General features: G+C 39.9%; 1 protein-coding gene across 1 annotated transcript; it reads right to left on the reverse strand.

Annotated features, from left to right (window-relative positions):
• Positions 1-5,313: 5,313 nt before the first annotated feature.
• LOC120433902 (butyrophilin-like protein 1) lies at positions 5,314-11,995 on the reverse strand (the record flags this gene model as incomplete). The annotated part of the gene is made up of 5 exons (XM_039600921.1): positions 5,314-5,636; positions 7,317-7,460; positions 7,562-7,843; positions 8,182-8,523; positions 11,953-11,995. Coding segments are annotated over 5 exons (1,134 nt in total), but the record flags the coding sequence as incomplete, so codon positions are not given.
• Between the last annotated feature and the right edge of the window lie 923 nt (positions 11,996-12,918).

Here is a 12,918-nt window from a genome sequence, read left to right on the forward strand (position 1 = left end):
GGGCAGCTCTAATCATACATTGGGTTGCCATGACTTTCACGGGTGAAGTAACACCTCAAACACTTTGGTCTCTGTCTGACCAAACTACCTTAGTCGTGAGAATCATTCAAAGCTGAGCATTCCTCCTGCAGGTCTGACCCAACATCAGTGCTGTGCTGATTGGTCCAACAGACCGTGCGTGGGTGTTACAGCCCTGGCCGGCTGGATATTTGATCTGTGCTGTGTCTTTAAGAATCTACAGGTCCTTCCTGATTGGAGAGCTGGCAGCGGCTGACTGGTCCCCTGATCATGTGGCTAGCATGCCACCAGCAGTTGTTGGCGGCAGCAGACCTGACTCAGGCTTCCAAATCCTGTGTTACTTGTGTGTGTGGTTCCTGAGGATAACAGAGTTGTGTATATAGTGTGTAAATCAGTTCACTTGTAAATAGACACTGAAACAGAAGGGGTGAGCGGCCTTATTATTTCCTGTATCGTTCTCTCCTGTTTATTTCAGTTAGGTAGTTAGGTGTAGCACTTTCTTTCGTTAGGTTTTTGTTTCACCTAGGGTTTTAGATAGCACCTCCTTTCCTGACTTAGCTTGTTTTATTTGTTATTTGTCCATTGTTCACCCGGGAGTTAAGTTTTCAGCGTAGTCACAAATAAACCACCGTTCACTAAAAAAATTTGGCTTCTGGGTATGGTTTCGGGAACCGTGGTCTGGTCCCCAAAACCATACCCAGAAGCCAAATATTTGTCACATTCCTGTACCCCTAGACCTGGGCGTAACAGTGGGACACTCGTAGCTGTGCTGAAAAGCCGGTTGATCTGGAAATGGTTACCTAGCTAAACGTTTCAACAAGTGGTATATGCAACCTGTTTGAAAGGAAATAATGAAGACACAGGTGAGGAGAGAGGAGGCGGTGAAGAGCTTCCTGTTACTGCAATAGACAGAGATGAGCACTGGTTCAGACACAAACTTGAATCAGAGACTCTTAATGCGTCTAAAGTGTATATTGTTACACACTGATGCTGTCATCTCGGAGACACTGAGCCAGATTCTCACACACACTTCTTACACTCTCTCACACTGACACTTATAGGCTGACCAAACAAACCGATTTATCACTCAGTTATTAAGAACATCGGACAGTCACTTTCTTTTTCTTCCCTCAGATGGTGCACAAGGTCACAATACTAAAGACCAAAATACAAGCAAACAGTTTCAAAGGAGCTTTTATGGTGCAGTGAATGAGGCCAGGACTGGTAAAGTTTAAAAATTGAACTAAGTACTGTTGGCATATTCTAACCACATGAATACCTCATCAACATTTTTAGTTTTATCTTTTTTCTTAAGCTTTTATTCCTGTTGCTTAAAAACACAAGAAGAATTTAAATTGCACTGATTGTTTCTTTCGGTATCATTCTAACCTAAAAAATATAATACTGGAAGCTGGTTCCACAGAAGAGGGGCCTGAAAACTAAAGGCTATCCATCCCATTCTACTGTCTAATACTCAAGGAACAACAAGTCTGCAGTCTGAGAGTGATGAGCCCTAACGGGGTGATATGGTAATATAAGGTCTGAGCGGCCTAAAAGCTGAAGTAGAAATACACAGTACTTTTCACATAATATTAGCTTTAATAAATTAATTAAACTGACTTATTTTTAAGTATGCAAAGTTCATAAAGTTGTTTAATTTGATTTCAGTTCACTAAAATGTTTTTGAACATGAAGTTGAATTTTAGTTTATAACCTAGGTCATGCTTATGCAAATGGCTCTAGAAAGGGTCATTTGCATTTTCTCTTTTTTAACCATCACTGTAATTGAGTTTTTACTAAATGCTTGATGAAATGAGAAGGTGAGGGGTTAAAATTTTTCCAAACCTAAAGATAAAAATGTTTTTACATTCTGTTATTATTATTGTTTTTGTTGTTGCTCTCACTCTTATTATTATTGAATTATTCATGCAAGCTCCTGTCCATTATCCAAGTAGATACAAAAGCACAGTGACTGTGTCACAAAAAGCTGAAAAGCAAAGACCAGGACTCCGACATAAAACTAAATTAATCATTAAAAAAGTTTAATCTTCAATATTTAGTAATACATTGTATACAAAAGTATTTCCAATACATTTCACCACATGGTCACTAAAATATTTGATTTTGGAGCAAAGACAGGTGAGCAGACCAGCACTGTCTATGTGCATGTGCATGGCCATGCTGCTAAAAAGACAGCAAACAAATTCTGACATAAAACTACACAAAAATACAACAACATAATTATTTTTAATCATGATGGACATTCAGGACAGCAGGACACTCGAAGAAATTTTGAGTCATCCATTCTTAGTTCAAGCTGTAATCACTGTGGTCACAAAAATAAACTGAAAGATGTGTTTAAATTTTAATCATAGAGTTTATATCTCTAATTTCACCTCAGGAAATTAAAGTTATTTAAAGTTAGATAGCTCCTGAACTTTCTGTGGTACTCATGTGGTTTGCTAACAGAGGTGCTTGAATAGGCTGAAACTCCATCCTGCTTTTGTGAGGTATAACTGTCATTTTCCAGTTCCTCCACCGCATGCTCACTGTTTTTCTTCAGTCACTGTCTCTTTTTTACTTGAGCTGCTTTCCTTGTGTGTCTTCTTCCTCTCTATGGCTCCTGATCAGAGTACAAAAGGAAAGAGAAATCAAAGGGCCTTTGATTGCCTTGTTTGATCAGTCTCCATTGGCTCCTCCTCCTCCTGTTTTTCTTCCAGACAGTGGCCTCCTCTCTCTGTGAGACTGACAGATTCCTCCAGCAGCTCTCTTTGATTTACATTCACTTGTTGCTCTGCCTGCAGCTCTCATTCATGTGGGGGTTGCAGTTTTTCTCTCTCCTTGTCCTTCCTGTTTGTTTCATCAGCTTGGACCCATTGGTTAACCCCCAGCTCCCCACTCTCCAATCCCTGTGTTTTTTCTACAAGCTGCCCTTGTGTCTCTTTTTTTCTCCAAGGTTCCTGATCAGTGTACAAAGGTAAGGGGAAATTAGGGGACTTTTCTTAACCTAATAACATGGGCTCCTCTTTGGGTTCTTTAGGGTGGGAATGTTCTTCAACCTCCATCTGATCCTCGAGATCTTCATCATTTTCTTTCAGAAATTCTTGTGGTTCTGTTTGAACTGGCAGCCTCTGCTGATGGTTGGCCCATTCAGTGTTTTTATTCAGTTGTGCTGTTGCTGCATTTTGATTGTGAGCAAAATCATCAACCTCCATAAACTCATCATTTTGTTTGTTCTCATACTTTTGTACCTTTTGCAAATTTTGATGATGCCCTTCTTGAATTTCCTCTTTCTTGACTGGTAATGTGCAGACCTCCTGTGGTTTTATTTCTTGTGTGTGTTTTCTACTCTGGATGTTGAGTCGATCAACATCACATGGTTGATCAGTCTCCATCAGCTCCTCCTCCTGTTTTTCTTGCAGACAGACGACTCCTCTCTCTGTGAGACTGACAGATTCCTCCAGCTGCTCTTTTTCATTTACGTTCACTTGTCGCTCTGCCTGCAGCTCTCCTTCATGTGGGAGTTGTAGTTTTTGTCTCTTCTTGTCCTTCCTGTTTGTTTCCTCATATCTGAGCCCTTCATTAACCTCCAGCTCCTTTCCCTGAGCTCTTTCTTTCCTCTCTGCTCCTCTCAGTTTCTCTGGCTGCTCTCTGATGTCTTCTCGGCTCTGTTGAGATGTTTCGTCTGGTTGTTTCTCGTGGTTTTGTCCTCGTGTTTTGTCTTGTATTTTCAGATCTGTATTCAGTGGAACTTTGCTGCTGACTGATGAAATCCTGCTCTCTGTCTGACCCCTCTGTTCCTCTGTTTTCCTCTCTGTCATTCCCATGTTGTCCCTCTGGTTTTCCTCTCTCTGTTGTTCTGGCTCCAGTTTTTCTCTCTGTGTCTCCTTCTGTGCCATAAACACAGAATATAGATTATTTCCATCATCTCTGTTTTCCTCTGCTCTCTTTTTCTCAGTGTCTGACTTTTTCATGTCCACATTTCTCTCCATCTGTCTTTTTTCTACAAGCTGCTCTTGTTGTGTCTCTTTTTCTCTCTGTGGTTCCTGATCACTGCTCAGATGTGAAGTTAAAAACTTTACATCTGAAATCAAGGACGTAAAGGAACTAAGCTGTAAGGACTTTCCTTCCTTTACTAACACTATCGACTTTTTGAGTTTTTCTCTAAGTGGTACTAAACAAAGTTCTATACAATCTTTTTCTGCTTCCTTCTTTTTCTCTCTTTCACCTTCAGCTCCCTCGGCTTTTATTCCTCTTCCTGTCATCTCCTCTTCATTTGTTTCTTGTTCTGCTGTAGACTGAGACACATTTTCAGTCATAATAAACTGATTTATCCTGTCATCACCTGTGCTGCTTATTTTCATTTCATTTTTATTTCTCTGCTCTTCTGTCATGTCCACATCATGCTCTTCTTCTCTTCCTGTCTCTTCCTTAGTTTCTGGTTCTATTGTAATCAAAGACTCTCTGTCATTAACAGTAGATGGATTTATTCTCGTTTCGTGTGAACTGTTGGTTTTGCTTCTTAGCTCTGTTTCTGTCACATGATCATCTTGTTGAGTTTCGTTTTCTGCTTTAAAGATTTTCTCTCCACTGCTGTCCACATCACCCTGTTCTTCTCTTCCTGTTACTTCATTTGTTTGTTGTTCTGTTGTAGACTGAGACACATTTTCAGCCATAGCAGACTGATTTATCCTGTCATCACCTGTGCTGCCTGTTTGTATTTCATCTTCATTTCTCTGTTCTCCTCTGATGTCCACATTATGTATTTCATATCTTCCTCTCCTGCTCTGTTCTTCACGTGTTTCTTGTTTCATTTCAAACTGAGGCCCAGTTTCAGCCACAGCAGATGTTTTTGTTCCTGAACTGTCGGCATCCAGTTCTTTGCTCTGTTTCTTTTTGGTTTTTTTCTTGATCATTTTCTTCTGTTTCTTTTTCCTCTTTTTCTCTCCACTGTTGTCCACATCGCCCTCTTCGTCTCTTCCTTGTACTTCATTTGTTTGTTGTTCTGTTGTAGACTGAGACACTTTTTCAGCCATAACATCCTGATTTATCCTGTCATCATCTGTGCTTCTCAAATGTATTTCATCTTTATTTCTCTGCTCTCCTCTCATGTTCATATTTTGCTCTTCTTCTCGTCCTCTCCTGCTCTGTTCTTCAGGTGTTTTTTCTTTCATTTCCAATTCAGGCTCTTTTTTAGTGATGACAGACAAACTCATCCTCTCCTCTTCTGGACTCTTGGTGTCCTGCCTGTGCTCCGTTTCTTTCTCATAATCACCTTTTTGTATTTCTCTTTCCTCATTTAACTTTTTCTCCACTGTTGTCCACATCATGCTCTTCTTCTCTTCCTGTCACTTCCTGTTCTTCATGTGTTTCTTGTTCTATTGTAATCAAAGACTCTCTGTCATTAGATGGATTTATTCTTTCTTCTTGTGGACTCTTGATGTCCTTCATTCGCTCTGTTTCTAAAACAAGCTGATCTTGTTTGATTTCTCTTTTATCTTCATGTATTTGCGCTTCTCTTCTGTCCACATCATCATCTTCTTCTTTTCCACTCATGAGTGGTTCACTTTCTCCTTTTAACCCAATTTCAGCTCCGTCCTCCTCACTCTTCTTCTTTTCTGTATGTATAAAGAAGCAGGAGAAACTGATGAACAATATGAAACACAGTTCTTCTTGCTGTTTGTAAAAGGATAAAACTGAAGAAACTTATATTACAATCTCAGAATTTTTATAAATTTATATTAAGCTACAGCTCTTTTGCACACATCTCTTTCACACCTCCATATTTTGTCTCCTTTCTGTCTTCATTTATTTATTTGCACTATTTGTATTTATATGTTCTATTTCTATTGTATATATTAATCAGCATCTGTGGGAGGACAGCAAAGAAAGAATTTCATTGCACAGTGAAATGGCTTTTTTCTCTTGTGACACATGACAATAAACACCTTGAATCTTGAATCTTGAATTACCTGAATAAATGAGCAGTGTGTAGGGTTTAGTGGCATCTAGTGGTGAGTTTACAGATTACAACCAAGTGCTTACAAGTGCACAGATACAGCAACAGACACCACATGTGAACATTTCAACTAATTTGCATTCTTATTGTAAATCTCATGGACATGATGGTACACTAACAAAAAATGAGCGCGTGCAGACATTTGTTCACAGCCTCCAGCTCTGTCTGTGACGACCAAACCTATGCTTCTTGGATCAAGAGAAACCTCTCAGACTAAATGATGTGGAAAATACTGACTTCTGTTTCAGGTTCATAGGACATCCTGAAAGTCATGGCTAAGAAAACACAAACTTATTTATTTTAACCTTCATTTAACCAGGAAGATCCCATTGAGATTAAACCTTTTTTTCAGGGGAGACCTGGCCAAGATAGGCAGCAGCGAGTGTCTCACAGTTACTGAAAGTACTCAATTAAACACAGGCAGCAACAACACACATGCAAAAAAAAAAAAAAAAATCAGTTAGAATAACAATCAATCAAACACCCATAAAAGCCAATATTTGGTTTGTTCAATCTGGGATCATTTAGAAACATGTGGTTTTTGGTTTTCAGTGTTTTGCACTGTTTATTGTGCCCTTTATTTATTTTCAACCCATGCATGCTGTTCATAGCACCACATGTTTGATTTCATACAGGTAGTAGAGTCCACCTGATGTTCTTCCTGATGCAATCCCAATGGGATTTTTGTCTCTTCCCAGGATCACATCAGGGATCTTTCACTCACTAGGCAAACATTTTATGCATCTGCTTCAAAAGTATTCTTTTACTACAACAAGTAGGCATATTTCATGGGAAGAAGAAGACTTCATACCGAGACTATATAGTGATATATATTGACTTTAGAGAGCAGAAATGGGCACATGGAATCTGAAAATGTTGTGCAGAGTTTCACGTTAGGCGAGGAATCTCATTTATTTAGTGCTGATGGTAATGAGCAAAAATATGTCACTATATGAAAATAAATACTATAATGTATTAGTATATCAAAATACATGTTGGTGGAGTTTGACTTCCTCTACTACAGAAACATGTCAACGCAACAGATGACTGTGTGGAAGTGAAGCCATTCAAGGGTTAAGAAAATATTCCCACTGTTCAGGTGATTCTACACTAATGAAACCATAATTAGAAATATTATTTTCAATTTGTGCCCTTTAAATCCAACACACTAGACCTTAAAATGATTAAGGGGATTTGAATTGATTGTTGAGAAAACAATCAAATAAATAATTTATGAGGCTCATTAATTATTATTTTAACAAATGATGGGGAAACTTACTGCATTTGGCTCGTCTCTTCTTCCAGACAACAAAGGAAACGGCAAGAATCAGAATGAGCACAACGAGAGCACCGATGACCACAGCAATGATATTTGGGTCATTAGTCTGATTACTGGGAGGACTGATGACAATGAAGAAATCATCTGAAAAAGCAACAGCATGTAGAGTAGTTCATATATCATTTGACCAAAAATATCCAGCTATTGAAGGGAATTCACATCATTACTTCACATATGAGCTTTACCTGGAACATGTATGTGTGTCTCTCTGCTCTGGTTGGTGTTCCTCTGTTGGACTCTGCAGGTGATGTTGTTGCTGTGTCTCTTCTCCACAGTCACTCTGCTGCTGACAGTATAGAGGTCATCAGGACCTCTGAGGGTCTCTGTAGGTCCAGCAGAGAGGAGCTTTCCCTCACCGTCCAACCACAGCAGCTCAGGCTCTGGATACCAGCCTGCAGACTCACACTGTAACACCACCCTGCTGCTGATGGTGCTGTTAATCCATGCAGCAGATGAAGAGGCAGCACCTGGAAAACAGAACAGTGACAAAACAATGACTTGAAGATTTATTTATTTTTTCATTTTAAGTTCATTAAGTGTCAGATTACAGGTGTGACAGCTGATCATACTTCTTACATCAACTTTTTGCTCAATGAATGGTAATGTTGGTTTAGTGGTTGTTAAAAAAACACTTTGAATATGGTCTGGAGGTGCACAAGAAGAATCCCCTAAAAGGACTATGAGCCAAAACTGTAGACTGATACTGTAGAGGTTTGTGAGTCAGCTTAAAGCAGGTTCTATTTTACTTTAATTAAACTATTTTAAAAAAAACTAAAACATTTGAACTGATAATATTTTCACTTACCAACAACAAGCTGAACTGTAGTGTATCTGTCCAACTCTGGAACAAAACATCTGTACGTTCCCTCATCAGACAGTTTGACTTTGGAGATTTTCAGTGAAATGTTTCCATTCTTCAGTTCATTTTTGAACAGAGACGTTCTGCTGGTGTAGGATGGATGTTTTTTAGACTCCATGTCGACACTGTCACGCCACACAAGGACAAATCTGGGGTCTAAGTCAGGTCTCGCCCACTCCACAGTCATTTCAGTAGCATCCATTACAGGGTCCAGGTTACACGGCAAAAGGATGTCATGACCAATCAAAGCCACTACTGGCTGAAGAGGACCGATAACCTCTGACTGACCTGAAGAGAAGAAGGTTTCATTTAGTAAATGAAGTAAAAGACAGGAGTAAAGACTAAATACATGTGCCTGAAACAGCTGAATTGTATCTGGACCAGGTCGTCAATAAATTTAGACCAGGGTTTCTACAATTTTCAATAAGTAATTTTCAGGATATTTCCAGAAGAGACATATTTAAAGACTTAATTTACATCCTGCTTACTAAGTGCTGGTAACAACTGTGTGAAAAACCAATGATTCTCTTTTAAAGACCAAGGTTATTCATACATGCTCTGTATTTTATTATATTTCATTAAAGAATAAGAAATTAAATTATAATAATGGAGAGAGAATGAATTGTGTGACTGGTTTATGTTCAGATTTGAATCATTTATTTAGTGTTTTTTTGAAGAATCATGACCAAATGAGCAGACGCCCCATTTTGAGTGACTAAAAAAGTGACTAAAAATTAATTGACTATTATCTTAAATTAAAAGACTACTACTAGACCTTATAACTATCCGAAGGAGAAAAAAACAGATTTTTCAAAATAAACTGCTAATTGCTTTTCATTTTAGAAACTGTTTAACTGCATACATCTGTGGGAAAAAAAGAAAAAACTTTTATTGTATATTAAAATTGAACATAGCCAGTTTTCTAGAGGGTGCAAGATGCTAGCTGGCAGGGCATACATGGAACGTCATAACCAACTGGTTGGCATAGCATACAGAAACAAGACACAGTAGTGGTAGACAAACAAAAGAAGATGGCGGTAGTGATAGATGTAGCAGTTCCAAATGACAGCAACATCAGGAGGGAGGAACACGAGAAACTTGAGAAGTACCAAGGGCTCAGAGAAGAGCTGTAGAAGATGTGGAAGGTGAGGGTAACAGTGGTCCCAGTGGTAATCGGACCCTCCAGAGGAGAGCAGTCCTAGGAACAGCTAAGATACTGGACAGGACCCTCAAGCTTGTAGGACATACATATATATATACGTATATATATATATATATATATATATATATATATATATATATATATATATATACATACATATATGTATATATATCTACCAAGATATATCTACCAAGGAGATGCTCTGTCCCCACTGCTGTTCTGCATAGGCCTGAACGCCCTCAGTGAGATCATTAACAAGACTGGCTACGGATACCGACTACGGAACGGAGCGGTTGTCAGCCACCTCCTGTACATGGATGACATCAAGCTGTATGCCAAGAGTGAACGAGACATCGATTCACTGATCCACACTACCAGGATATACAGCAATGACATTGGGATGTCATTCGGGCTGGAGAAGTGTAGTCGGATGATAACAAAGAGAGGGAAGGTAGCAGTCAGCAGAACTGAGGTGATCGAACTACCAGAAGGCAACAAGTAAGAACAAGATCCGGGCCATCAACACCTACGCCCTGCCCGTGATCAGCTACCCTGCTGGGGTAATAGGCTGGCCAAAGGAGGAGATAGAAACCACTGACATAAAGACAAGAAAGCTCCTGACCATGCATGGAGGGTTTCACCCCAAGTCCAGCACCCTGAGGCTGTACGCTAAGCGGAAAGAAGGAGGCCGGGGACCGGAGAGTGTCAGCACCACAGTCCAGGATGAGGCAACAAACATCCACAAATACATCACGAAGATGGCCCCAACTGACAGCGTGCTCAGTGAATACCTCAGGCAGCAGAAACCCAAGAAAGAGGAGGGAGACAAGGAACCATCATGGAAGGACAGGCCCCTGCATGGTATGTACCACCGGCAGATAGAGGAGGTGGCTGATATCCAGAAATCCTACCAGTGGCTGGACAAAGCTGGACTGAAAGACAGCACAGAGGCACTAATCATGGCAGCACAAGAACAAGCTCTGAGTACAAGATCCATAGAGGCTGGGGTCAATCACACCAGGCAAGACCCCAGGTGCAGGCTGTGTAAAGATGCCCCAGAGACAATCCAGCACATAACAGCAGGGTGCAAGATGCTAGCAGGCAAGGCATACATGGAACGCCATAACCAAGTGGCCGGCATAGTGTACAGGAACATCTGTGCCGAGTATAACCTGGAAGTCCCAAGGTCAAAATGGGAGATGCCCCAAGGGTGATGGAGAATGACCGAGCTAAGATCCTGTGGGACTTCCAGATGCAGACGGACAAAATGGTGGTGGCTAACCAACCGGACATAGTGGTGGTAGACAAACAGAAGAAGACGGCTGTAGTGATCGATGTAGCGGTTCGAATGACAGCAATATCAGGAAGAAGGAACACGAAGCTGGAGAAATACCAAGGGCTCAGAGAAGAGCTCGAGAGGATGTGGAGGGTGAAGGTAACGGTGGTCCCCGTGGTAATCGGAGCACTAGGTGCGGTGACTCCCAAGCTAGGCGAGTGGCTCCAGCAGATCCCGGGAACAACATCGAGATCTCTGTCCAGAAGAGCGCAGTCCTGGGAACAGCTAAGATACTGCAAGAGGGACCCTCAAGCTCCCAGGCCTCTGGTAGAGGACCCGAGCTTGAAGGATAAACCGCCCGTGAGGGCGTGCTGGGTGTTTTATATATATATATATATATATATATATATATATATATATATATATATATATATATATATATATATAAATAAATAAAACTATATATATATATATATATAATAAAACTATATATATATATATATAAATAAAACTATATATATATATATATACATATATATATATATATGTATCTATCTCTCTCTAGATAGATAGATAGATAGATAGATAGTAGGGGTGCAACGATACACAAAATTCACAGTTCGGTTCGATACTTTGGTGTCAGGGTTCAATATTTTTCGATACAAAAAATGTTCATGCCTTTTTAATTTGCCATTTATTAAAATTATAAATATATATTTTAACTCAAAAGTACAGTTTTTAAATGTAATGTTGCTGAAACAACAAAATAATTGAAAAAAAATTATCTGATCAAGAAATCACTCATCTTTGGAAAAGAGAGTTTATTACGGAGAAATGGCTCTTTCCAAAATAAAAGCTATACTATGTGCTTCTTCTGGGGTATACTCTCAGCAGCATATTAAACATATCAGGTCCCCATAAGGAGAATCATGTGCTAACGGCTGTCTAAATGACTCGGGTAAAATTTGTAGCATGCGTGCTTGTTGTTTTTGTCTGCTTCCACTTGTCTTTGCACTAGGATGATGTCGGTGCAAATGTGCAGTCATATTCATTGTGTTCCCACTAGTGCTGTCAGCGTTAATCTCGTTAAAATGACATTAACGCCATAACGCCGCAAATCTCCGTTAACGACTTACCGCGGATCGCCCCGTGCGTGAGGCTGGACAGCGTCAACACGTTAACAAGCTAACTGCGCTAACGCACTAGTTCCCACCAATGTAATTGAGCATTGCGTGGCACATCCGACATACTGTTTTACTTTTGTCCATCACGTGCTTACCATCAGGGTCATGCTTCACATGAAAACCAAAATAGTTCCAAACGCCAGATCTGAATGAGGGTGGGGGAGGTTCAGTTTGGGCTAGCATTGAGGCAGTTGCCATGTTGCAACGAGCTTAGCTTCTGTCTGGCTAGCTTGCGCTGTGCTCAGTGGATCTGCGCTCGACAGTGCAGCCTAGGCGGAGTAGTCGAATGCAGATCCACTGAGCGCTCAACACAGACAGCATCGTCAGAAGAAAAGTTGATAAAATAAATTAAAAAATTTGTATTGTTCGATACAGATGCGTACTGAACCGAAAGCAGTTTATCAAACGGTTCAGTATTGTTGCACCCCTAATAGATAGATAGATAGATAGATAGATTTGATGCACTTTGCATTAAAGGGTTAAAGGAGCATGTAGTAGATGCAGTGGGGGAAATCAGCACTCTGATGGTTTCTTTGTTCTTTGTGGTGCAAATGAAGATAGATTCCACATTAAACTATGACACCATCATTGTCACTGCTGCATTCAAGATAAATAAGCAATCTTTTTGTTAAAAAAATGAGCTGTGCAGGCCAAGTGTTGTCATACGTTTTATTCACGCGCTGCTCCTAAATACATTTCTACTGCAGGTCTCTTTTTAGTCACAAATGTGGGTGAAACGGTTGTGTTTACCTGGTGGTGACTGAGCGCTACAGAGCTGTTTGGTAACAAAGCATCAAAGCAAACCATTAGCTTTTAGGATTTTTCTATAATCAAAATATTCAAATTACTCAATCAATTGTTGCAGCCCTAGTTACAACATTATCATACTGCAGTTGATCTTCAATTTTTTGAGTCATTTTTTTTATGTAAAAGTGTGCTGATGACTAATGTTCTAAAATGAATTTCAGTATTACTGATGTGCATCCACATTCAGACCGGACACAGTTTCATTATTAGCCCAGTAGGTTGACCTAAAACTTTGTGTGAGTAAAACACTGTTG

Source organism: Oreochromis aureus, linkage group 3, assembly GCF_013358895.1.
Source record: "Oreochromis aureus strain Israel breed Guangdong linkage group 3, ZZ_aureus, whole genome shotgun sequence".
Lineage (NCBI taxonomy): Eukaryota > Metazoa > Chordata > Actinopteri > Cichliformes > Cichlidae > Oreochromis > Oreochromis aureus.